Here is a 27,176-nt window from a genome sequence, read left to right on the forward strand (position 1 = left end):
TTTTTGCATTACGATTTTTATTTGGTAAATTTTTGTTCATTCTACAGAATTCTGTAACATTTACTTTTCGGCACATGATTTTAGCTAGTTTCGGTATGTCAGGATAATTTATTAAATTTTTCAGATTTTTGTAAATTATTTAGAAAGAGGAGTCTAAACGTTTCGTTTATATAAGATGTTAAATTTATACTGAAATTTGTATCGTGATAATTGTAAAGCACTGTTTCAAAAACTTATGTCAAACATTTTGTTAATTATGGAACGCCATTACTGCATTGTATTGTTATGTATAAATCTATATGGCAAGTCTAGTGCCATGTTTGTAATATATTATTGTAATTTGTAATTGTGTGCCAGTCTATAGCACATCTAATTAATGTCCGTTGTAGTGTATGGCATTAGATATTATATGGATGCCAACTCTCATATAACGTTTGATTTACATTGAATTTTGTTAATTTGTAGTTGTAAATAATGGCTGCAGTTTATCATGTCCGTATCTATAATGTTTCATCATATACTTTTCATATCATTTCATACTTTAACTTTAGTCTTTTAAGTAAGTAATCTTTGTAATATGGAAGTAATATGTGACGTATTTTAATCATGTGACGTTTGAACTTTGTAGCACATATGTTTTGTATAAGTAGCACGTATTATTTATGGGAGCCTACGGAGGTATGGTGTACCCAAAGGAGCAGTTTTATGCCCTGACTTTTTGTTTTGCTATGGTGCTTACCATATGTTATATATTTTAGCTTCTTCCACCAGACGATTTTTCCTGGTGATGTCATAACCCGGAAGTACAATGCCCGAGGTTCACTTGTCTTCACTCGCCTGGATGTGATATTCCCAGCGCAGAGCTTTCGTCCCATGGTTGTGCCGTAAACCGCAAAGACGATGATTTTTGTTATCCTCTGAAGTCAGTTCAGGGATGCAATCACCTACCACCATAGGGAGCCAACACGGAATCAACGTATTCACGGTTTAAAGGGACTGGACTAGAAGATATGTTGTCATATATTGTTTGTGCTACTTAAAGTTCACAATTGAATTAAAGAACTGTGTCACGTCAGATTAGAATGGAATTTAAGAACTTTTGTATCTAGAGATACTGAACTTTCTTTTTTTTCTTTCTTATAATCAGTTTTTTTTTCTTTTCATATCTATTCATTGTTAATAATCATCTTTTGTAAATAAATTTGTAAATATTGTAAAGGGTGTTGATTTGTTTTGATGGTTACTGTCGCCGGTACGGCCTTTCCTGTCACAACTTTCCCCCATTAAAGTCCCCCTCCCCACCCCCTCCCCCCTCCATAAGGAGGGTACTAACCCCTCCATTACGTCAAAACTTTGGACCTAAAAATGCACCAGAGGCCACCATTTCATGCCTGTATTTCAAAATTTCCAATGGGAGAGCCCCCTGACTCCCCAATAAGGGTTTTAACAATCAAATAATGAAATAAAAATTACAAATTGTTGCAACATACACAGTGTGTCGGAGAATATACCTTCTGCATGAACACCCCCCCCCCCCCCCCCAAGATGTTTCACTGACTTTGATATTTTGTGGCAGAGTCTTTATAATCGTATGTTAGCCAAACATCTGCAGATATGAATTTTTGCTGCATTATTTGTTTCCCTTTCACGTAGGGATAACATGTAACACTGTAGAGCGTCATCTAGTCTGTTCTCCTGTTCCATGCACTGTCCAAGTAGATTCAGTGCCGTTTCTCTGTGTCCAAGGTTGTCCTCTGTTTCAGTCACCCATACCAGTTTGTTCAGTGCTTGTTGCTGTTCCTCGGGCCTGTTTAGGTTGCCTAAAGTCTTGTATTGTAGAAAATAAAGGTATGGAAGTGAGTCTACCACAGCACAGTCCATCCAGATATTATCAGATATATCTCTGTGTTGAATGTCCTCTTGTGTTGATCTGAACATCTCATACTGAAGTTCATGTGGTACACATTTTATTTCTTCTCTACTAAATCTTACACAATATGCAACCATGTACTTAACTGCTTCTTCACCATATTGACTGGAAATCTGCTCAAATCCTATTTTGTGTGTTATAGGGAAATCGTAACAGCTACATTGAGGCTGAGTAACTTCTATATTGTATCGTTGATCTACATCATTAAGAATAAATGCTGCACTTTCCATTTGCCCTGTACAATACAATATAGAAGCAAGTTTAAGTCTGCTTGAAGCAACATCCGAGTCAAATCCTGTTTCAAGCCAGGCTAGTGCTTGAGGAGAAACTGTGTTGTTTATTTGAATGTTATGAGAGGCTATCAGGGACCCTATAGAGCTGCAATATATAGGTGCTAGAAGTCTGCTTGATACCTTAACTAACATATCACCATCCCTGTAGTATCTAGTTAAATGTTGTACTATCTGTAACAGAATTCTCAATTTCATAACTAAACTTTCATCTTTGGTCTCATGAATAACAACATTATGCATGTCTAAAATAAATCTAGCTGTTTGTCGTAATAACTGAGCTGAAGTATGTCTAGTGTATTCATCTGGGCTTGGAATGTTATGATGTACTCCATTCATTATGTTCAGCTTGATCTGAAGTCTTTCACCAACATTATCAAACTGAATTCCAAGAAGTGACATTCCATCACATGGTAACAGGTTCGCTGTTGTTTGAAGTAACTCTTGTTTTACTTTATCTGAAAACTTTCCTGCCATCAAGTTGTTTTCACGATCAAAGAAATGTGGACAGTTTCTACATGATATACATCTGTTCAGTGTAAGTATGCAGTATGTTAAACAACTTAAAATGTTACATTCCTTCCATATATATAATGGTTTACTTTCTATACAGTGAAACAAAACAGTTTTACACATGAAACTGGAAATGAAACTTTCATTGTCAAGATTAATGTAGGTTTTTATAATCATTTTCATTAAAATGTAACATCTTATTTGAGTAATGTTCAAACTGAACATCAAGCACCTTTCAGCTAATGAGGTAGAAAGTCTCCATTCAAAATCTGCATTTTCACTGACTTTGTTGCCAACACCAACAACAAAACACTTTGTAGTTTTTATATATCTGTACATATTAGCTGTAGGCCAATTGTTTACATCTAAATGACCTAGGCAAGCTTTAGCTGATTGTGGCCATGATGTACAAGGAAATGCTGATACTATGTCTCTATCTAGCATACCAGGCTGTTGTGTTGTTGCTATTGATGGTCCTTGTCTCTGCTCTATTCCTTCCACAATGGTATCAAGAATTGTATTCTTGAGCAATATCCGTCCACTAGTGTCCTTGACAAAATGATTATGTTCATGTGTATAAGGAAGTGGAGTATCATCTCTAAGCCTCTGTAGAAGACAATATCCAGGAGGTGATGTTTCATTTTGGATCATCAGGAAGTTATACTTACCTAGAGTCCATTCTGACCAGTCCTGTATCACATTTATATAATCAAGAGTTAAAAGATGGTCAGTGTCTGATCTAAGTCCTGTTGTTGTAGTACCTTCTGGCCAACTGCCAAAATTATAAGCAGTCATTTGACATTTTCTTGCTCTGTATATGATTGCTTTATTGGTTTCTTCCAGTACCTCTGACCTTCTTCTCTTTAGCAGCAGCTTTTCATTAACTCCAATATCACCTAAAACCTCAGAAAGTCTCATAGATATACTGTGGTAGTGATCTGGTGTATGAAACATCCTGAAACAGAATTTCAAATATATAACTTTGTTTTGATAAAATATATTTCATGCTAAATGTTGTTTATTTTCCTGTTGATATCCAATTTAAAGTTGTAAAATTTATAATACATTATATGGAAGTATAAGGAAGATTTTTGTTTATAAGAAAATAGCTGAAAATAAGAATGTCGTAAAACAGAGACTTTGATATGCATGCAAAAATGCAGTAACTAAAACGAGGCAGACAAATTAATTCCTTTTACTTTGTTAATGTATTTAGTGTAGTAGTTTAGGTGTAAATTAAAATAAAGTGTGTTTGCCCTTTACCTACTGACCTTAAGATTTTCGCAGCAACTCCAAATATTTATATTAGCTTGTCAGCAAAAGAAAGATTTATATTTAAAGTGGCATGATGAGGTCTTACTGCACATAGTGTGTTTCTGGTGAATGTTTTATTTTATAAAAGCAATTTTCGATCGCTGTGAATTTAAATGTTTAATTAACGACAATGCGGTATAAGTATTTAAAGTTGATGCTTTAGAAATAAAGGAATCAGACTAATAAATAATAAAGCTCTTTACTTCAATCTTCTATGCAGTGATCTCTCTTTCCTATATTTAGAGATTTCTGAAGTTGAAGGGAAACAACTGCTGCATGCAGTTTGGCTTGTCATAAAAAGACTGCCCCAATCAAAATAAGAAAAGTCATATATAATTTCTACTCTGCCACTTCCGTGGCTTTATACCGATGGTGTGACATTATTCGCATTTTTCAAGGTTAACAAATTATTTTTGCAGAGATTTTGTTGCTCAGGTCGTAAAAAAGTATTTTCACTGTGAGAAAGTAAGAACTTCCCTAATACCCCCATCACACCAAGCTCGTTTTCAGTGCGTTCTAAAAATGTAGCCGAACATACTCAAACTGTGTGGCAACGGAACAGATGTAGATGACGTTCTAAAGTCTGTCTAAGAACTTTATGAACTGGCTCGGATGGGGTTGAATGGGAATGGTGCTCCAGAACTTTGAGCCTACTCAAAAATTTCTGCCAATCATTCAGTCCTATGGTTAGATGGACTGACTACATACTTAAAACGAGATGGGCGTACTAAGAACTGAACAGCCGTACTTCGATCGTACTAGAGACGTTGTATGACGTAATGCGATCGGGGGTCAATTTAAGTACGTGTGCACACCGACCAGATCCGTTTGTAGCTCGTTTAACCCGTTCACAGAAAGACTTAACTCGACCGCATTGAATCCTCGTTATTCTGTCTGAAAACGATGAAAATAAAATACTAAGTTTGCAATATGTTTCAAAATAGTTTTAAGAGTTTACAATACGTAATATGCTCCGAATGCTTTTAGTACGTTTAGTATGTTTATTCACAGTTCCTACAACGTCAATCCTGTTCAAGATTTGAGCACAAGGTTCAGCCAAGTTTATGCCTTTTAGTTTCTGACTCTGTCCTCTTTCATCCTCGGACTTGGAGACAGACTCGTCAGAAGGTGCAGGAAATAAATTACGACGCTCATCCACTCGACTTTCACGTTCAGGGGCTGACTCAGGAGATTCTGTATCGGCTTTTGTGAGACATTGGTCTTTTACTGCTTTAACACTTTACACCCTATTTGGCTTCACTTTTCTTTGGAGTCATATTGATACTTGCCTATTGCTGTGGAAGAGGTTGAAGGGACAAATGAGAATGAGAACTGGGCGAAACGTGATGTTTTTTATAGCCATCGGGTCAGAACGTGATTGCAATTTACGTTCTGAACGTACTAGGGAGAGATGAGGACGTAATCAGAACGGGTAAACTGTCTGTGAACGAGGTGGTTGGGTTAACAACTAGTTAGAATGTATTTCGACATACTCAGAACGAAATAGGACTAGTTACGAACTTCTTTAATCTGACTACAGACGGACTTGGACTGCCTACAAACGGTGTCCACATGAGGTGAACGGGCATTTTTTCCGAACTGAACTTACTATAAACGTACTTTAGACGGGATAAAGACGCGATGGACGTATCGAGGACTGTTTAAGTACGATCGCATTATGGATATTTTCCGGCCAAAGTACAAACATTCTAGCCAGCTCGCATTCCGTTTTATAATATTTTAGGATGGGTTGGGACGTTTTGAGAACTAGTTTGGTGTGATGGGGGCTTCAGTCCTTATCTTCTGATAAAAATAATCGCTAATATTGTTTATAATGATATTGGTTAATTTCGCCAGCCCCCCCCCCCCCCCCCCCCCCCCCCCCCCCCCCATTTATGGAAATACCAGAGGACGGGATTTATCCTATAATGCTGATATGGTCAATAAATTTGTATACCAAAATGAACAGGAAGAGACAAAAAAACATTCCCCTCCTCCTCCTCCTCCGCCCCCCCCCCCCCCCCCCCACACACACACAAATTTGTTTTAACTAAAAAAACAAAAACAGCTAGACTTTGGCAATATCACAATAATGCGAAACAAATGAAAAATACATGTAATTAAGAAATAGACATTGAATAAAGTTCGGAAAGACACTCAATTGAACAAGATATAGTGAATAAAATTAGAAAAAGAAGTCACAAACTAAAATAAGAAACAGTGAATTGAATAAGATAACTGACCTTATATTTTACAGAAAACTGAAAAGTTTATTTGTCCGACGTAATATGTTGAAAATGTATTTCCCATATATAACTTCCTATATTTTACAGAAAACTGAAAAGTTTATTTGTCCGACGTAATGTGTTGAAAATGTTTTTCCCAAATATAACTTCCTCTCTTGGTTTGAAGTTATTAATCAGGGAAATAAATTTGTAATATCAGTTGTAAAATTGACATTGGCATTCACTTCCTTAGTAATGCTTAGTTATTTGTTTTCCAGTTGGGCATTTCTGTTTTGTTTTATGCATTTAGTCGCACATTTCATTAATCTTTATTTGATGATTGTACTGAAGTAGTTTCTGTATTTTACTGGATTTCACTATTACCCATTTGAAATGTGCACCTGTTTATAATGAGCACTCTCAATTTGAGCTTAAAATCTGGGGGAAAAGTCTATTTGGAATGAAAAAAAAAAACAAAAAACATATAGTTAGTAGAAATGTAAACATCTGGTGATCAAATTTTCAAATTTTCCTCTGTGAGCATTCTGTGCCACTATCCATCAGCAAGTTACATTGTGAAGGATCTTGAAAGAATTTCAATTCACTTTAATTAATCCCCCGCCACAAATGGTGGGGGTTATAGCAATGGTCTCCTTCCGTCTGTCCGTAACACTTTTCGTGTCCGCTCCATATCTCCTAAACCCTTGAAGAATTTTCAAGAAACTTGGGTCAAATGATCACCTCATCAAGACAATGCGCAGAACCCATGAGTCAGCCTTGTTGGCTCAAGGTCAAGGTCACAACTCAAGGCCAAAGGTTTGAGCCTTCCATTTTGTGTCCGCTCTGTATCTCCTTAACCCCTTGAAGGAATTTTATAAAACTTGGGTCCAATAATCACCTCATCAAGACGATGTGCAGAACCCATGAGTCAGCCATGCCAGCTCAAGGTCAAGGTCACAGCTTAGGGTGAAAGGTTTGAGCCTTCCATTTTGTGTCCGCTCTATATCTCCTAAACCCCTTGAAGGATAATCATGAAACTTGGGTCAAATGATCACCTCATCAAGATGATGTGCAGAACCCATGAGTCAGCCATGCCGGCTCAAGGTCAAAGGTTTTAGCCTTCCATTTTGTGTCCGATGTGTATCTCCTAAACCCCTTGAAGGCATTTTATAAAACTTGGGTCAAATAATCACCTCATCAAAACGATGTGCAGAACTTATGAGTCAGCCATGCTGGCTCAAGGTCAAGGTCACAACTTAGGGTCAAAAGTTTGAGCCTTCCATTTTGTGTCCACTCTGTATCTCATAAACCCCTTGAAGGATTTTCATCAAACTTGGGTCAAATGATCACCTCATCAAGAACTCATGAGTCAGCTATGTCAACTCAAGGTGAAGGTCAGAACTAAATGGTCAAAGGTTTGTCCTAAACCCCTTGAAGGATTTTCATAAAACTTGAGTCAAATGATCACCTTATCAAGACATTGTGCAGAGTTCATGAGTCAGCCATGTCAGTTCAAGGTCAAGGTCACAGCTAAAGGTCAAAGGTTTACCCTTTCACTATCCATAGCAGTGGCGGGTATTCAGCTGTCTTTCAGACTGCCTAGTTTAATTTATTAGCTCGACTATTCGAAGAATAGTCTAGCTATTCTACTCACCCTGGCGTCGGCGTCACACCTTGGTTAAGTTTTTGCATGCAAGTACATACAGCTATCATTTAAAGGTATATAGCTTTGAAACTTATTTATTCTTTTTCTAGATAAATTACCAACCTCACTGGGCCAAGTTCCATAACTCTAACATGTATTTTGAGCAAATTATGCCCCCTTTTGGACTTAGAAAATTCTGGTTAAAGTTTTACATGCAAGTTGCTATCTCCAAAACTAATGCAGATATTAAATTGAAACTTCACATGTGTCTTCAGGGTTATAAAACTAGTTGATAGAATCAAGTCCTATAACTCTGACATGTATTTTGGGCAAATTATGCCCCATTTTGGACTTAGAAAATCCTGGTTAAAGTTTTGCATGCAAGTACATACAGCTATTACCAAAAAGCATATAGCTTTGAAACTTATTTATTCTTTTTCTAGGTCTACCAACCTCACTGGGTCAAGTTCCATAACTCTTAACATGTATTTTGAGCAAATTATGCCCCCTTTTGGACTTAGAAAATTCTGGTTAAAGTCTCCAAAACTAATGCAGATATGGAATTGAAACTTAAAATGTTTCTTGGGGGTTATAAAATTAATAGCATCAAGTCCCATAACTCTGATATGCATTTTGGTCAAATTATGTCCCCTTTCGAACTTAAAACTCTTTTGATATTTAACATTTTGGGTAATAATTTCCTGCTTTTGTGACAATATCTCGAATAGTCGAGCTTGGCTGTCTTACGGACAGCTCTTGTTTTTATGGTGAAATCAGACATGGAAGTTTTTAGAATAAATGCCCAGTAAGCAGGATGGCCTACTCTAGTACCATGTGTCAGTTTCCTTGTTCAGTTTGATTTATGTTGAAAAAAAAAATTATAAGCTTCAGGGTTCCCGCTGTCGGTCGCCAATGGCGCCAAATGCGACAAAATGTAAATTCTGGCGCTAAAAATCTTCAGTTGGCGAATTTCATTGGCGCCTACAAGATAATCGTTGATCTGATCTTCTGATCTTTCTCAATGACGCAATAACGGATTATCCGATATTTAACACTACACGAAGACAATACACAACGTGTCAATATCGATTTACACCTCGGGGCATAATTTAAAACTTCGCCGAGTCACTAGAGCGTTCCTCCACGCAAGAACGATTATCAGTAAATCTGATTCGCCAAATTTAGCCCCGCCTACTTACACGAAAGCAAATGAAACGAAATATTAGCTGCGTGCTTCGTCTAATGCACCACCTTTTTTATGATGCAAAAAACGCGAATGACAATCCGATTCGCCGAAGTAATTGAGACCGAGAAAATGCCGGAAATAATGACACGTCAAAGCGCGATCAAAAGATACACATATTCTCCGATCGTAAATAGATAAATTTTGCACAAGCGTTGTTAAATAAATCTACGCGTTCGTAAATTTCAGTCGCGGTCGTATAATTTCAGTCGGAGAATATTTGAGATACAAATGAACTAAAGCAGTTCTTTTACCTGCCCAACGTAAAGCATTGATACAGGGGGGATAATTTTAAAAAGCTCAACCCCAGAGCTTCAAAACAAAGTGCTAATAATACCTGTAGGTGGTATTTTCGCTATACATTAGTATGTATGAAAGGAAATAGAAATTTAGTTATATATATAATGGAACTTAAGCATTTTAAAAAGCTTTTCAAAAGTTACAAAATAATATAAAACAACACTGTTTTTGATAAATGACCTAAATTAAATTTGAAATAAAAAGTTAAAAGAATAAAGAGATAAATATTCATGTTTTAAAAACATCTATTTAGTGAAAATGACCATTAAAGGGAGATAATTAAAAATGGCAAACTATATAAAGGGATAATTTTATAGATTGAGCAATTACTTTTGTTTAGAAAATGTTCTTGAAAATGGTTGAGAAGATTAAAAACTTTTTTTTGATTCAATGTGATATTAGGATAAATATTCATGTTTTAAAAACATCTATTTAGTGAAAATGACCGTTAAAGGGAGATAATTAAAAATGGCAAACTATATAAAGGGATAATTTTATAGATTGAGCAATTACTTTTGTTTAGAAAATGTTCTTGAAAATGGTTGAGAAGATTAAAAACTATTTTGATTTAATGTGATATATGTGACTGGTTCAAGAGCAAATTGCATGGTTACTGTAAAGAATCAAATGAAAAAGAGATTGAAAAAGAAAATGGTATGTCGCCCATCACAGACTATTGGCTCCAACTTGAGAGCCACTGGCGCAAACTTTTCCTGATTGGCGAATTTGTTGGCGCAAAGTGAAATTGACCCAGAGGAAACCCTGAGCTTGATTGTATGAAGTATATGGAGAGCTATTCTACTCTACCCGGCCTCAGCATCCATCTGCATACACACCTTGGCTATAGTTTTAATGCACTTTCTAATTATCTCTGTAATTACTTGATGGACTCCAAACTTAAAATAGATATTCCTCATCATCACCCACATCATACTGCATAAGGGTCATAAATCTTTCACCAATATTTCTTGAATTATCCCTCTTTTTATTTAGGTTTTTAGGTTAAAGTGTTTGTGAACTTTCACTCAGTCCCTAAATGGATTTGATTAATCCCCCGCCATGAGTGGTGAGGGTTATAGGAATTGTCTTCGTCTGTCCATCCATCTGTAACACTTCTGTCTGTTTCATATATCTTAAACCCCTTGAAGGATTTTCATGAAACTTAGGTTAAATGATCACCTTATCAAGGCTATGTGCAAAACTGAAGAGTCAGCCATATCAGATCAAGGTCAAGGTCACAATTCAAAGTTAAAGGTTTGAGCCTTCCATTTTTTGTCCACTGTGTATCTCCTAAACTCCTTAAGTAATTTCTTGAAACTCGGGTCAAATGATCACCTCATCAAGTTGATATGTAGAACAAATAAGTCAGCCATGTCGGCCAAAGGTCAAGGTCACAACTCCAGGTCAAAGGTTTGAGCCTTCCAGTTTGTGTTTGCCCTGTATCTCCTAAACGCCTTCAATGATTTTCAAATTCATTGATGTTGTCATAAATGGACTATAAAATATATTTAATAACGTCGATGCTTCCATCCAATACCATCAACCCTTTTGCTATCCATAACAGGGGCAGGGGATATAGCTGTCTTCTAGGCAGCCTTGTTGTACCAGGGAAGCAAATTTATGTCTGCTATGAAATCATTAATATTTTTAGCGGAAATTCAAATTCAACGAACAAGCAAAGTTCCCATTCATTTTACTATGATAAGTGAAAATCCATAAATTAATGTCCTCATGAAATAGTCATTTTGGGCAAAGTCATGAAATTTTATGCCACAAAATTTAAAGATGCTGCAGTATTTTGTTCTGAACTCTGAGCACTCAAAGTGTAGTACGTTATAGAAGGAGCTTAAAACAGGAGTTTTATGATTGATCATTTAGCATTTCAGGTGCTGTTAAATCATTTAATTTCATGGGTACAAAAAGTTTTTAGTTTTACTAAAATGGCTGTTTTGCAGAGATATGAATTCATGGGTTTTGACCTTTGCCTATAAAGGATTACTGGGATTTAATATCATGGTTTCACTGAACCAATATGAAATCCACACAAAGTGCATGAAAATCAGTCCCCCAGATGAGCCACAGTGTGCGATTTTGGGTCTTAGAATGTGATTTTAATGACATAATGTCATAATTTACCATCCTTAGAATTGAACAAGGATCGTTACAGCTGGGTGTCAGCAGAATGTCAAAACAGCGTCAGACTTTTCAAATTTCAGAAACTGGTAGAAATGAAAAATCGCCATATATTTGCTAATAACGGGTCAAAATTCAAGAAACAAAAACTATTGAGCTAGGTATAGACTGTATTTTACAGATCAGAATGACAAATTTTCGCTGGAAGGCCCAAAATCGCATGTAGTGGCTAAAATATTAATGATTTTAGTGTATACTAGATAAGCTGTTATTTATGCTAAAAGTTGTTGACTTTCAAAAAACAATCAAATTCCTGTAGAAACAAAAATAGTGAGTGTTTAATTTGTATTAGTACATCATACCAAAGACACAAAAAATGGTACTAGTAGCTTCCTCGCTTGGCGCTCTGTATTAAGAATTGATAGTACCAGGATTCTTCAGCCCAGTGTCAGTATAATGTGACTGGGTGGGAAATCATGTTACATGTCTACGGAATGATATTCCAGTGAGGCAGCGCTATAAAGTTGGGCATTGTGCTGACTGCTACAAGTAGACACCGTCATTTATATGACTGAAAAATTGTTGAAAAAGACATTAAACCAGAACACGCTCACACACATTACATGAGTGTACCAGTACACTTATACAGAATTTACCAATCATTGAAAGTATACTAATTACCTTGCTGATATATAACGTACAGATCATTGACTAATATTACACAGTCAGCCATTAATAAAGATAGTTCTTTATTGCAAAAAATACTTTTAAATGCCAATTAATTCTTTTCTGACTGTTTTAAGCATCTGTATTACTTGGATAAAAACCTATTTGAGGGGTTTGGATAAAATTTGATGAATGATTTAAAGGGTTTGACCACATATTACTTTAAAAAGTAAAATACTGGACTTACTTATGCAAATTTTCCTTCCTCTGCTCCACAAAGGTTTAGACTAATTTTAAGTAGACAAAATCACCGTGTAAACATCATTATTTATTTAGAAATAAATAAGTGTTGTTTTTAGCTCGACTATTCGAAGAATAGGGGAGCTATCCTACTCGTCCCGGCATCGGCGTTAGTGTGAGCGTCACACAAATGTTAAAGTTTTTGTACCACCGCAAATATTTTCAAAGTCCATTGAGATATTGTTTTCATGTAAAATGGAGGAGGCAACTCTGTCAAGCATTTTGACTAAATTATGGCCTCTTTTCGACTTAGAATATGCTGATTGTATTGTTAAAGTTTCACCCGTAGCTTATACAGTCAAACCTGTGAACAAAGACCACTCTTCGGAACAAGCAAAAGTGGTCTTTGTTCACAGGTGGTCTTTATTCCGGGTGGGGGGTGGGGAGTCACTTCTCAGTTAGCCATTATCATGCTGATAAAAAGTATTTTCACAGCTTCTTGCTTTCTTTATGTTCTATGTATTAATTCGGCTGGTGCAAACTTGCAAATTTTCAATCAAGCAGTAATTATTATGTTTGCTATAAAATGAAAGTTGTGAAAATTCGGCGGAATTTAAGTATTTTTATGCCGGAATGGTCCAGCTTGGTCTTTTTTTGGGGGCAGATATGACCCATGGGAATGAATAAGGCCGGTCGCTGGTCACGGTTGCCAGGTGGCCGCTATTCACAGACTTTTTATAAGTAGTTTTTTACGGGGGTACCAGAGACCGGTCGTTGTCGACAGGTGGTTGCTATTCACGGGTAGTCGCTAGCACAAGTTTGACTGTACTATACTATCAAGCACTGAGAATAGTCGAGTGTGCAGTAAACAGACAGCTCTTGTTTATGATCTACTGCAACAGTAATTTTGTTACTTTTTAAAGAGCTTTGCTGTGCTTAATTGTTGTTGCAGGTAGTTCCTGTATGTATACAAGACTACATCTTCAGGATTCCAGCAGGAGTGAAGATATTTGGGTAAGAATGTAATCTGACATATTTTAGTAAAAATAAAAGTCCGTTTCCCATGCTTGACCCCGAGTCATAAAACATTAGAGGATGTGAAATTGTGCACATGGTATTCTCTTTGGGATTTCACCCAGCAAGGCGTGAAGTTATGGTCCTTCACTCAGTGACAAAAAGTTTTTTTGCATACTGTAAAAGCAGAAATTTTCACGAGGGCTTAATTTTCGCTATATTCGCGAGGCCCTAAATATCGCAAAAAATTAATCCTAGTGTAGATATTCACCCTTAGTATAATTCAAATTCAAGTATGATACCTGTCTTACAGTTTTGCAAATATGAAACCTTGCGAACATACTCAGAATTTCAAATTCGCGGAATTTTGACCCAGCGAAAATATATGCTTTTACAGTATATCTTAAAAATATTTCATCTAGAATTATGAAACCATGATTGTACAGTGACAGGAGTGGGGGTGGGGGGATGCACCTGTGTTCTATGGACACACATCTAGTAGTTCCTTTCTAAAACAAAAAGAAATAATTGTCCTTCATGAAACATGACTGTACAATGCTTTAAAATTGTTAGAGTTATTTGTATATGTGTAGAACAACTTTCCCTGTTCTTTTAATCATATTTTAATTCCAAACACTTTATTGAGAAAAAAGCTTTTCTTTTCTTTCTGGTAAATTTTACATTACAATACTCAGGTGACAGAAGGGATATATGTAATTTCCACTTTTTATCCTTTTTGCATTTAGAAAGTACTAACTTTTTTTAATGCGCTCTTCGATCATTCCGTCTGTCCGTCCATCCACAATTTTGTGTCTGGTCCATAACTCTGTCATCCATGAGGGGATTTTAATATTACTTGGCACAAATGTTCCCCATGATGAGACGACATGTCATGTGCAAGACCGGGACCCCTAGCTCAGAGGTCAAGGTCACAATTGGAGGTCAAAGGTCAACAGGGCTTTTTTCCTGTCCGGTCCATAACTCTCCCATCCATGAAGGGATTTTAATATAACTTGGCACTAATGTACCTCATAATAAGACAATATGTCATGCTTAACTTTCAGACCCCTAGCTCAAAGGTCAAGGTCACACATCAGTCAAATTTTAACATGGCACGAACAGGGTCTGTTTCGTATCTGGTCCATAACTCTGTCATTCATAAAAGGATTTTAATATCACTTGGCACAAATGTTTTCTGATTGTTTGCCCAAGACCCGAACCCCTGGCTCAAAGGTCAAGGTCACAATGGGAGGTCAAAGGTTGACAGGGCTTTTTTCCTGTCCGGTCCATAACTCTTCCATCCATGAAGGGATTTTAGTATTACTTGGCACAAATGTACTTCATAATAAGATGATGTCATGCACAGCTTTCAGACCCCTAGCTCAAAGGTCAAGGTCACAGCAGTCAAATGTAAACATGGCATGAACAGGGTCTGTTTTGTGTCTGGTCCATACCTCTGTCATTATTAAAGGGATTTTAATGTTACATGGCACAAATGTTCCCCATGATCAGACAACATGTCATGTACAAAATCCAGACCTCTGACTCAAAGGTCAAGGTCACAGTTGTGGGTCAAAGGTCAACAGGGCTTTTTTCCTGTCTGGTCCATAACTCTGCCATCCATGAAGGGATTTTAATATTACTTGGCACAACATTTATGTTCCCCATGATGAGACAATGTGTCGTGCGCTAAATGCAGACCCCTAGCTCAAAGGTCAAGGTTAAGACCTAGACTCACAGTCTAATGGGCTCCCTACAGAGATGACCTTATTAGCTATAATTAACTTTAATATCGGTGAAAGACTCCACATGTTGTTCCAGTTTCAAAATCTGCAGTCCATCTTGGTGGTGCAATTACCAGCCTTCAGCAAGCCACCTTGATGGCTTTCTTTTATGAAATGAATTTTTCACCTTGAGCAAGTTTTTGAACTTCACCCTTACCCTGCTAAATTTCTGTAATGAACTTGTCCACTTTTCAGTTTGGACAGAACCATTTACTGCTAAAGTGGGTGCTTACCAAAAAGATACTGACTGAATGGCAACCTGTGTAACCATGATCAGACTGCATAGATGTGCAGGCTGATCATGATATGCACTCAGGTCGCAAAGGCAGAATTAGTCGTTTCCAGCATGACAAGAGTTAAAAAGAAGAATCATTGCAAGTGATTTCAAACCATTCACCTTACCCCCTCAGCCATTTAGGCTCCATTTAGTAATTGTGAGATATCTGTTAACTAAGTGATGCAATGAATAAACTTTAAACAAGTGTTATTTCATCATTACAGGTGTATTTAAATGACAGCAATATTCTCAGTGAGAAAGGTCTAATACCAGGAAACAGAGTCAGGTTCTATGGGCTGGAGAGAAAATTGTCACAACTGAATAATATCTACTGTAGACTTGTTCCATTGTCTAGCATCCAGATATTATGTACTGAAGCTGAAAGGTGAGAACCAGACAGGTTTATATCATCGGCAGTTGACTTAAAAGCTTTTTGATTGATAAAATCAGAGGTGTTGGGAATGTTGGACCAAACAGACGTTTTCATGTTTTATTTCAGGGGTGTTGTAAAATCAGATACTGAACATACAGATAATGCTTTATTATGCCCCCCTTCGAAGAAGGAAGGGTATATTGTTTTGCAGATGTCGGTCGGTCGGTCTGTCGGTCAGTCTGTCGGTCGGTCTGTATGTAGACCAATCTGTTTCCGGATGGTAACTCAAGAACGTTTGGGCCTAGGATCATGTAAGTTGATAGGAAGGTTTGGTCATCACCTGCAGATGACCCCTATTGATTTTGAGATTTGTATGTTAAAGGTCAAGGTCACAGTGACCCTGAACAGTTAAACGGTTTCCAGATGATAAATCAAGAATGCTTGGGCCTAGGATCATGAATGTTGATAGGGAGGTTGATTATGACCAGCAGATGACCCCTGTTGATTTTGAGGTCAGTATATTAAAGTTCAAGGTCACAGTGACCCGGACCAGTTAAACTGTTTCCGGATGATAACTCAAGATTGCTTGGGCCTAGGATCATGAAAATTGATAGAGAGGTTGGTCATGACAAAAGATGACCCCTATTGATTTTGAGGTCAGTAGGTCAAAGGTCAAGGTCACATTGACCAGGAACAGTAAAAAGGTTTCTGGGCGATAACTCAAGAAGGCTTGGGCCTAGGATCAGAAAAATTGATAGGGAGATTGATCTTGACCAGCAGATGACCTCTATTGATTTTGAGGTTATTTGGTCAAAGTTCAAGGTCAGATTAGCCAGGAACAGTTAAAACAGTTTCTGGACGATAACTTGAGAACACTTGGGCCAAGGGTCATGAAAGATGATAGTGAGGTTCATCATGACTAGCAGATGACCCCTATTGATTTTAAGGTCAGAAGGTCAGAGGTCAAGGTTACAGTGACTCGGAACATTTAAACCATTTCCAGACAATAACTTGAGAATGCTGGGGCCTAGGATCATGAAACTTGATAGGGAGGTTGGTCATGACCTGTAGATGACCCCTATAGATTTTGAGATTTGTAGGCTAAAGGTCAAGGTCACATTGCTTCGGAACAGTTAAACCCTTTCCAGACGATACCTTGAGAACGCTTGGACCTAGGATCACTAAACTTTATAGGGAGGTTGATCATGACCAGGAGATGATCACTGTTGATTTTAAGGTCAATAGGTCAAAGGTCAGTGTCACATTGAACCAGAACAATAGAACTTTTGTTTACAGTGAGCAAATAATTTATGTTTCTGGTGCAATTACTGAATGCTTCAAAGGGGGCATTTCGTGTTGATGAGCTCTTGTTTTAGTAGTGTTGGGAATCGAATGTTTTGGATGTTAAAATGCTTTATTTTAGGAGTGTTGGGAATCAAATGTTCTGGATGTTAAAATGCTTTATTTTAGGAGTGTTGGGAATCAAATGTTCTGGATGGTAAAATGCTTTATTTTAGGAGTGTTGGGAATCAAATGTTCTGGATGGTAAAATGCTTTATTTTAGGAGTGTTGGGAATCAAATGTTCTGGATGTTAAAATCTTTATTTTTGGAGTGTTGGGAATCAAATGTTCTGGATTTTAAAATGCTTTTATTTTAGGAGTGTAGGGAATCAAATGTTTTGGATGTTAAAATGCTTTATTTTAGGAGTGTTGGGGATCAAATGTTTTGGATGTTAAAATGCTTTATTTTAGGAGTTTTGGGAATCCAATGTTCTGGATGTTAAAATTCTTTATTTTAGGAGTGTTGGGAATCAAACGTTTTGGATGATAAAATGCTTTATTTTAGGAGTGTTGGGAATCCAATGTTTTGGATGTTAAAATGCTACATTTTAGGAGTGTTGGGAATCCAGTGTTTTGGATGTTAAAATGCTGAATTTTAGGAGTGTTGGAAATCAGATGTTTTGACCTAGTACAAAGGTTACCATATTTTATTTTAAGGGTATTGGGAAACAAAATTAATGTTGGACTAACAAAATTTACCGGAATATTTTCATGAAAATTTTGTATTTGGAAACCAATGTTTGACCAAACAGATGTTACCATATTTTCTATCAAGGGTACTGTGAAATCATTAATTTTTGGTGGTGGACTAATTTTTGTGGATTTCGTGGTTGAGTCAATCCACGAAATTTAATCCCAATGAACAAGTAAATTTCCTATTCACTTTATGTTCAAAAGTTGTAATCCACTAATTCATATCCCCATGAAGTTCCCATTTTGTCCAAAACCATGAAATTTCATGCCCACGAAATTAAATGATTTCACAGTATAAGGAAACAAGTGGACCTACATAGCTTATGAAATTTTATTTCAGGGCTGTTGGAAGACAAATATTGAACCAAAATCAAGCAGACAGAAGTAAACAGATACCACTACTGTCCCTCGTTGATTTGTGGGTTCCATCAAATACTGGACACGTTTTCCAGGCAATCTGTGATATTGAAAAGATTCTGAAAGTTTCTCTGAAATGTTTGTGTGAGACCTGTGGAAGTGTAGTGATTAACACAGCGTGTTTGAATACTGCATGTAATGGTGGTGGAGCATACAAATTCCTAGCCAGGGCAAGGTAGGTTGTTGCCAGTTTAGAGATATTTGACAAATCAAGCAAGCTATGACAATAGATCTGTCGAAAACAACTGACATAACAGGAATCACATCAGACAAAGCCATAAATGAGTCTTTGAACTGGCAGTATGCGTAGAGGCCTTAGATTGTATTACTGGGGGGAGTAGACTAGTAAAAATGTTGCATTCTTTCATTCAACAAATGGCAGAAGTAGAATCTAGACTAAAATTATAGAGGCTGTGTTTAAATGTATGTATTTATTAACCGTTACCCTGCCAAATTTCTATAATGAACTTGTCCATCTTTCAATTTTGACAATACCATTAACAGTTAAGAGGAGTTTACTAAAAAGATACTGACTGAATGGCGAACAGAGCAGACCATGATCAGACTGCACAGATGTGCAGGCTGATCTTTGTCTGCACTGGTCCCAAAGGGTGAATCACTTGCCGCCAGCAGGCTAAGGGTTAAAAAAATATAGAGGAGTGAGTGTGAAATATGTAATCAGAAAGTTCAGTTCCTTTATCTATGATCTGATATTGACTACTAATACATGATTGACCAAGTCCTTGGAAGGTTCATCATAACATTTTTATGCTTCGATAGAGCATATTGATCTGCTCATGTCTGTCAGTTGGTCAGTCAGTCTATTGATGAACTATTAGTTTCTCATTGGTTTCTCATCAATAACTTACGCTTACGCCTTCAGCAGTGAAACTTCATACCATTATTGACTGTGGTCAGCAAATGTTTAAGAGATCAGAGGTCAAGGTCACAGTGACCTAGAGGCTGCAGACAGTTTGAGCTTGATAACTAAAGAATACTTTAGCATATGGTTCATAATATGATTTCCTGTAGACAGTACAGGGCAGCTTGTGTTTTGAGAGCAAGTATGTTGAAGGTCTGGCTTAGGCACTGAATATGGTTTCTGCCCAGTAACTAAAGAAACGTCATTGAATTATTGCTTGTAGACAGTAGATGGTCCCTGTTGAATTAGAGGTTAATAGGTCAAAGTTCATGATCACAAGGAAAGTGTCAGAGGTCATTTAGTCTAAAACTGAACAAATTGAAAGTTTTACCTTCAGCTGTGGCAGGTACAGTCTGTTGTTCACTTTCACCATATATGAACAAACAGATCAGTTTATTGTAGACTGCTGCTTAAAAAGTACTTCTTTATAAGTCTATGCAAGTCTGAGAAAGGTCAGTGTTGTATACACTGCATAAATACTGTTTTGCATAGACTATAAATGATGTCTATTAAGGCAGTTTGATAAATATTCTATACTTAATCTTATTGTTCTTTATTTGTTAGTGCAATAATTGATGACAGCACATCTGTTGCTATGGTAACACTAACAGGAAGTAGTGTACAGAGCCTGCTCCAGCTGTCACATGACCAGTGGAAATGTCTGGAAGAAAAAATTGGCCAAACTGGAGAAGTGTTTATACAGCAGGTAATTACAAATTACCAGTAGAAAGTTTAGTTTGTAAAACTTTTATCTAGACAAGATAGTCCTTCCCATTCATTTAAAATTGACAGGCTTAACAACCTCATTATCTTTTGTACATCTCAGTAATTCTCTTAAAATCTTAATCCTTTTTAGCTGACATTAGCACATGCTCATGGTGCACTTCTAGGATATTTTGATGTCCGACCATTATTTGTCACCAACAGTGTTTTATAAGAACTTTTCTGTTATTACTATTTATTGGATTTGATTTAAACCTTGATTTTGACCTAGTGACCTACTTTTTCATTTCTCAAGCTACAGCCTTTAAATTTGGACCACATGCATGGTTTTATATACCGAAACAAACTTTAACCTTTACATTGACCTAGTGACCTACTTTCACATTTTTGAAGGTACAAGCTTCAAATTTGGACCACATGCATAGTTCTGTATTCCGAAATAAAATTTGACCTTGATTTCGACCTAGTGACCTACTTTTACATATCTCAAGGTACAGCCTTCAAATTTGGACCACTTGCATAGTTTTGTGTACCGAAACAAACTTTGACCTTTAAATTGACCCAGTGACCTACTTTCACATTTTTAAAGGTACACGCTTCAAATTTGGACCACATGTTTAGTTTTATATTTCAAAATAAGATTTGACTTTGATTTTGACCTAGTGACCTACTTTCACATTTCTGTAACTACAGCCTTCAAATTTGGACCACTTGCATAGTTTTGTGTACCGAAATGAACTTTGACCTTGAGATTTATCTTGTGACCTACTTTCACATTTCTGTAGCTACAGGCTTCAAATTTAGACCACATGCATAGGATTGTGTACCGAAACAAACTTTGACATTGACCTTGTGACCTACTTTCAGATTTTTTAAGGTACAGGCTTCAAATTTGGACCACATGCATAGATTTGTGTTCTGAAGTGAAATTTGACCTTAATTCTGACCTAATGACCTACTTACACATTTCTCAAGCTACAGCCTTTAAATTTGGACCACTTGCGTAGTTTTGTGTACCAAATTAAACTTTGACCTTAAGATTGACCTAGTGACCTACTTTCAATTTTCTCAAGCCACAGCCTTCAAACTTGATGCACATGCATAGTTTTGTGTACAAAGAACTTTGTCCTTGAAATTAATCTAGTGACCTACTTTCACATTACTCAAACTACAGCTTTCGAATTTGGACCACATGCACAGTGTTATGTACGGAAATGAAATTTGACCTTGAGCTAGTCAATAAGTCTTGAAATATGGGACACTCAAAAATGGCACATTGGTGGGCGCCAAGATCACTCTGTGATCTCTTGTATATTCTTTATTGATATTTAGATACAACTTTCTCTTTCAGTTCAGTCCTACTCTCTCTACATCAGTAGAGAGGTTTGTCTACATGTTGTGTGACAACCATGCTGTAAAACAGACCTGGCTTATGTCATTGAAAACAAGGTCATCATTAGACATCAATAAAATTGGCCATGATGGTAAATGTTTTCTATTTCATTTTTTTTATATTCAAAGAAGGAGGGGTATATTGTTTTGCAGATGTCGGTGGGTCAGTTGGTCTGTTTGTTGGTCAAAATGTAGACCAATCTGTTTCCGGATGATAACTCAAGAAGGCTTGGGCCTAGGATCATAAAAGTTGAAAGGAGGTTGGTCATGACCAGCAGATGACCCCTATTGATTTTGAGGTCAGTATGTTAAAGGTCAAGGTCACAGTGACTGGGAACAGTTAATTGATTTCCGGATGATAACTAAAGTTTGTTTGGTCATGACCAGCAGATAACCCCTATTGATTTTGAGGTCATTAGGTCTAAGTTCAAGGTCATATTGGCCAGGAACAGTTAAACAGTTTCTAGACAATAACTTAAGAATGCTTAGGCCAAGGGTCATAAAAGACCATGGAGAAGTTTATCATGATCAGCAGATGACCGCTATTGATTTCGAGGTCAGTAGGTCAAAGGTCAAGGTTACAATGACCCAGAACATTTAAACTGTTTCCAGACAATGACTTGAGAACGCTTGGCTTAGAATCATGAAACTTGATAGGGAGGTTGGTCATGACCAGTAGATGACCCTGCAAATTTTGAGGTCAGTTGGCCATAGGTGAAGGTGACATTGACCTGTAAAAGTTAAACCCTTTCCGGATGATACTTTGAGAACACTTGGGCCTAGGATCACGGAACTTAATGGGGAGGTTGATCATGACCAGCAGATGACCCCTGTTGATTTTTAGCTCACCTGTCACGTAGTGACAAGGTGAGCTTTTGTGATCACCCTTCGTCCGTCGTCCGTCGTCAGTCCGTCCGTGCGTGCGTGCGTGCGTCAACAATTTCGTGTCTGCACGATAGTGGTTTCATTTATGATTTTATTTTAACCAAACTTGCACACAACTTGTATCACCATAAGATCTCGGTTCCTTTCTTGAACTGGCCAGATCCCATTATGGGTTCCAGAGTTATGGCCCCTGAAAGGGCCAAAATCAGCTATTTTGACCTTGTCTGCACAATAGCAGCTTTATTTATGATTTGATTTTTACCAAACTGGCACACAACTTGTATCACCATAAGATCTTGGTTCCTTTCTTGAACTGGCCAGATCCCTTTATGGGTTCCAGAGTTATGGCCCCTGAAAGGGCCAGAATTAGCTATTTTGACCTTGTCTGCACAATAGCAGCTTCATTTATGATTTGATTTTAACCAAACTTGCACACAACCTGTATCACCATAAGATCTTGGTTCCTTTCTTGAACTGGCTAGATTCCTTTATGGGTTCCAGAGTTATGGCCCCTGAAAGGGCCAGAATTAGCTATTTTGACCTTGTCTGCACAATAGCAGCTTCATTTGTGATTTGAATTTAATCAAACTTGCACACAACTTATATTGCCATAAGATCTCAGTTCCTTTGTTGAACCGGCCAGATCCCGTAATGGGTTCCAGAATTATGGGCCCTGAAAGGGCCAAAATTAGCTATTTTGACCTTGTCTGCACAATAGCAACTTCATTTATGATTTGATTTTAACCAAACTTGCACACAACTTGTATCACCACAAGATCTTGGTTCCTTTTTTGAAATGGCCAGATTCTGTCATGGGTTCCAGAGTTATGGCCCCTTAAAGGTCCAAAATTGGCTATTTCGGCTTTTGCAGCCATATAGAGACTTCATTTATGGTTTTATTTGATACAAACTTCCAAAATATCTTCAACAACAATAAATCTTGGATTCCATGACAAATCAGATCCAATCGTAGATTCCAGAGTTATTTTATATCTGATTACCTCCCCTGATTGTAGTCAAAATGGATTTATATCAGTAAGTACTTACAGGACTTATTTGAAATTTCATTATTGTCATTAGTTGGACTGAGACAATCAGGGTAGACAACTATGGACTGATTTTATGTCAAATTACCTCCCTTTATTTCAAATTAAAATGGGTATATCTCCGTAACTATTGAAGATACTGATCTGAAATTTCATTTATGTCAACAGATTTATTTGGCAGATCCTTCTTTTGTTCACTTACAATAATTTTCTTTTTAATTACTTCCCTTTTGCGTTAATATAAATAGCTTATTTTTAGTAACTTTTTTATTATTGGCCTTAGGGAAAAACCGAGACCACTTTTCTGTGGTACAACATGGATGGTACCTCCAATTTTTAGGTGTATTTTGACATATCTGTACCTTGTAAGAATTTTTTTTTCTTTTTGGTTAAATTTCTTTTCTTTGTTGTTCCTGTCCTTTGGACTTAGATATTTTTTCTGATGACCTTCTTGTCCTCAAGTGCAATGATAACAGGTGAGCAATATAGGGCCATCATGGCCCTCTTGTTAGGTCAGTAGGTTAAAGGTCAAGGTCAGATTGAACCAGAACAGTAGAACTTTTGTTTACAGTGAGCATATAATTTCTATTCCTTGTGCAATTACTGAATGCATCAAGGGGGGCATTTCGTGTTCGACAAGCTCTTGTTATTATTGCAATGAAACAGTAATCATTAGGTATTAAATGCACATGTATGCAGTTTCTTTAAATTTACCAGACAGTATTGAGAACTCCAAAAACTGTTTTTGTTTTGATTCAGCTAGGTACAGTAACAACATGGGTTATGAGTCCAGTCCACAGCAATACCCATGTTTGTTTAACTTCTGTAAAGAAAACTACTGAAATTGCATTTGTTGACAAGAATCTGACTATAGTTTATTCATACTTTGCAGAGTTTTGTATGAAGACGTTTGACACTGGGTCATCTAGGATTTCCACACAATGTTTACCATTTCTGCAACTAGAATGTGTGGCCATGAACATATTTGAACCCTCTGTTTGGGCTATACATCACCTCAGTGTCAGGTAGTGACGAGCTGATAAATCGTGAAGTCATTAATCAGTGGTACATAGTATGGCATGACGGCCAGTGAAAATTGGGATTCGTGAAGGGATTCTGACGGCCAAAATACACACCTGAAATAAGCTATATGTGTTGTTGGGTTTGTGTGACAGAAACAGGTCCAGTTTAAAAAATTAATGGTCTGCAGAGATTTCTGTGTGAAGAAAGTGATCATTCACGGATGAATGACCCAATTTATTATGTCTCCCACCACACAGTGGTGTGGGAGACATATTGATTTACTCCAGTCTGTGTGTCTGTCTGTCACAAAGCTTGTCCGCACTCTGAGTCGAACATTTCTCATCCGATCTTCATCAAACTTCAATAAAATGTGTCTGCCAATAAGTGCTCTGCCAAGTTCGATAAGTAGCCAAATCGGCCTAGGCACTTTGGAATTATGGCCCTTGAATTACCAAAACCACTCAGATTTCTTGCCTAGTTTTACCTCCAAACCGACCCCTATACTACTAGTAGTATAGGGGTCCTTTTGGTGTAAAGAAAGCACATGCACATGTTGATTCAGTAAACAGTATATAAAGACTGACTTATTATTTAGATGATTAGGCAGTTGTGGGAGACATGCGCTTTTCTCAAAAGCATCTCTAGTTTATTTATTTCCTCCAAGACTTGGCAATATGTGCAATATCAGAATGTAATCAAGTGTACTTGACAATTACGCTATTGTTTACCAAATATGAACTTGCCAACACTATAGTAATTGTAAGATATTAATTCATTTTAATACTCAAAAAGATTACAACTAAACCCAGCTTTATATCTTTTAATTACTACACGATAAGATTTTATATTGCAATGTTGATATTTTAATGTTACAACTCGAACAAACAAAATGTTTACTAAATAAATACAAGGTTGGGTAGTTACTGGTCGCTCAAAAACAAAGATGTACTTGACGAGGTATCTCACCAAGTACGTGAATAAAGTAACCGGAAGAAGACCAGGCCCATCTTGCTAAAATTTGCAAACTATTACAATGAAACTCTGCACTGTCGCATATAATTTACACTTTCATAAGGTGGTAGCAAAACCGGCTAATTTCAACATAACGTAACTGCACTGTCGGATATAATGATGTAGCAATACTGACTAACTTAAACATAATGTGGTAATGCAAGGAAACTTCGATGCCAGTGGTCATGGCATGATAGTTACCAGACACGACCAGGTTCCGGGAATGACGGGTCACCACATACCAAAACCACTGTGAAGGAAAGTAGTAAGTTGCATGCTAGAGGGCTGATAACACAATACAAAGCAATACACAATACAAGATTTCGCCAGGTACTATGGACAAAACCTATTCAACCCTAGCCACACAACAACATTAGAGTAACCACATATTAAGAGTAACACACGCCGAAAATACAGTGCTTTGTAAGTTCTCGCCAGACAATAGATTGAAGGAGGAGATGAAAGTAAGACCTGAGTTTCAATTGCATGTCTAAAACCTCTCCAACAAAGACCTCTGACTGCCCACCAAGCAATAGAAATGTTCGGGATACCAAGATTTGGTTTTCTAGTCATCTTTGCATGTTCACCGACTCAGAACGGGATAGAGTCACCCAGAACCCATACTCTGAATAAAAAATAGTTTTCATTTATAGTTGGTAAAATAAATCAATGAAAATATTACATTTAGAATGGTAATTAATACCGTTGTGAAATAAAGTTGATTGTGTTGTACCATATATGACCTGCAGATTTAACATCATGTTCGAACATAAAGGTTAACACAGTTGGATGTCCATCTACCAAGTTTCATTATGATTTCCGACGGGTATCCATCGGAAGCTTGGTCAGTGGCTCTACCAATCCTAAAACTGTGTTTTGTACTGTGCACCAAAAAAAGTAGGTTTTACTGATGGCTTTTGCTAAGACTGCAGAAAATTGAGTCCTTTAATTAAGTTGTAACAGACCCTTACACTTACATTTGGTTTCCTAGTCATCTTTGTATGTTCACCGACCCAGAACGGGATAGAGTCACCCAGAACCCATACGTCTGAATAAAAAATAGTTTTCATTTATAGCTGGTAAAATAAATAGATGAAAATATTACATTTAGAATGGTAATTAATACTATTGTGAAATAAAGTTGATTGTGTTGCACCATATATGACCTGCAGATTTAACATCATGTTCGAACATAAAGGTTAACACAGTTGGATGTCCATCTACCAAGTTTCATTATGATTTCCGACGGGTATCCATCGGAAGTTTGGTCAGTGGCTCTACCAATCCTAAAACTGTGTGTTTTGTACTGTGCACCAAAATAAGCAGGTTTTACTGATGGCTTTTGCTAAGACTGCAGAAAATTGAGTCCTTTAAGTTGTAACAGACCCATCCCGATGACAGAAAAGTGGGGCTTGAATGCTTGACCACACAGACAGAAATTCCTTAATTGCCTTAACTGGGCTGTCTGGGCAACTTTAAGTATAGTTGTTTACCCCTTTGATTAGTTTTAAATTTGTGTAACCGAATGATTACACAATCGTCTTTTTTGAAGCGTAAATCATTGCGTTGTAGGGGATTTACTGACAGGTGTTTGTTTACATTGACAAGTTCACTGATCTGAAATAAACCAAAATATGCTAAGGTAAAAAGTTAATGAAATACTATCCGACCAGGGATACCTGATAGTAACGTCATATTGTTTTTACTTTCCAGTGTGTACCTGGATTATCATTATGTTTCTTTACCTGCAGCCTGCATGGATACGTAGCATAGAGG

The 27,176-nt window shown here is 37.0% G+C and overlaps 2 protein-coding genes across 2 annotated transcripts in view; one reads left to right on the forward strand and one right to left on the reverse strand.

Annotated features, from left to right (window-relative positions):
* Window positions 1-25,262, forward strand: part of LOC128552450 (CST complex subunit CTC1-like) — a 40,418-nt gene extending 15,156 nt beyond the window's left edge. Inside the window, exons 3-8 of the mRNA XM_053533490.1 lie at window positions 13,452-13,513; window positions 15,799-15,959; window positions 18,322-18,573; window positions 19,885-20,026; window positions 21,395-21,527; window positions 24,259-25,262. Of these exons, the coding sequence (XP_053389465.1) occupies window positions 13,452-13,513; window positions 15,799-15,959; window positions 18,322-18,573; window positions 19,885-20,026; window positions 21,395-21,527; window positions 24,259-24,395 (887 nt within the window). The 3' untranslated portion in view covers window positions 24,396-25,262. The remainder of the gene's footprint in view (window positions 1-13,451; window positions 13,514-15,798; window positions 15,960-18,321; window positions 18,574-19,884; window positions 20,027-21,394; window positions 21,528-24,258) is intronic.
* Window positions 1,386-6,424, reverse strand: LOC128552449 (uncharacterized). The gene is made up of 2 exons (XM_053533489.1): window positions 6,291-6,424; window positions 1,386-3,688 (listed from the first exon to the last, which is right to left on the reverse strand). The coding sequence occupies exon 2, from the start codon at window positions 3,685-3,687 to the stop codon at window positions 1,582-1,584; it is 2,106 nt and encodes a 701-aa protein (XP_053389464.1). The 5' UTR covers window position 3,688; window positions 6,291-6,424; the 3' UTR covers window positions 1,386-1,581.
* Window positions 25,263-27,176: the final 1,914 nt, after the last annotated feature.

This window comes from Mercenaria mercenaria, unplaced genomic scaffold, assembly GCF_021730395.1.
Source record: "Mercenaria mercenaria strain notata unplaced genomic scaffold, MADL_Memer_1 contig_2812, whole genome shotgun sequence".
NCBI classification, from domain to species: domain Eukaryota; kingdom Metazoa; phylum Mollusca; class Bivalvia; order Venerida; family Veneridae; genus Mercenaria; species Mercenaria mercenaria.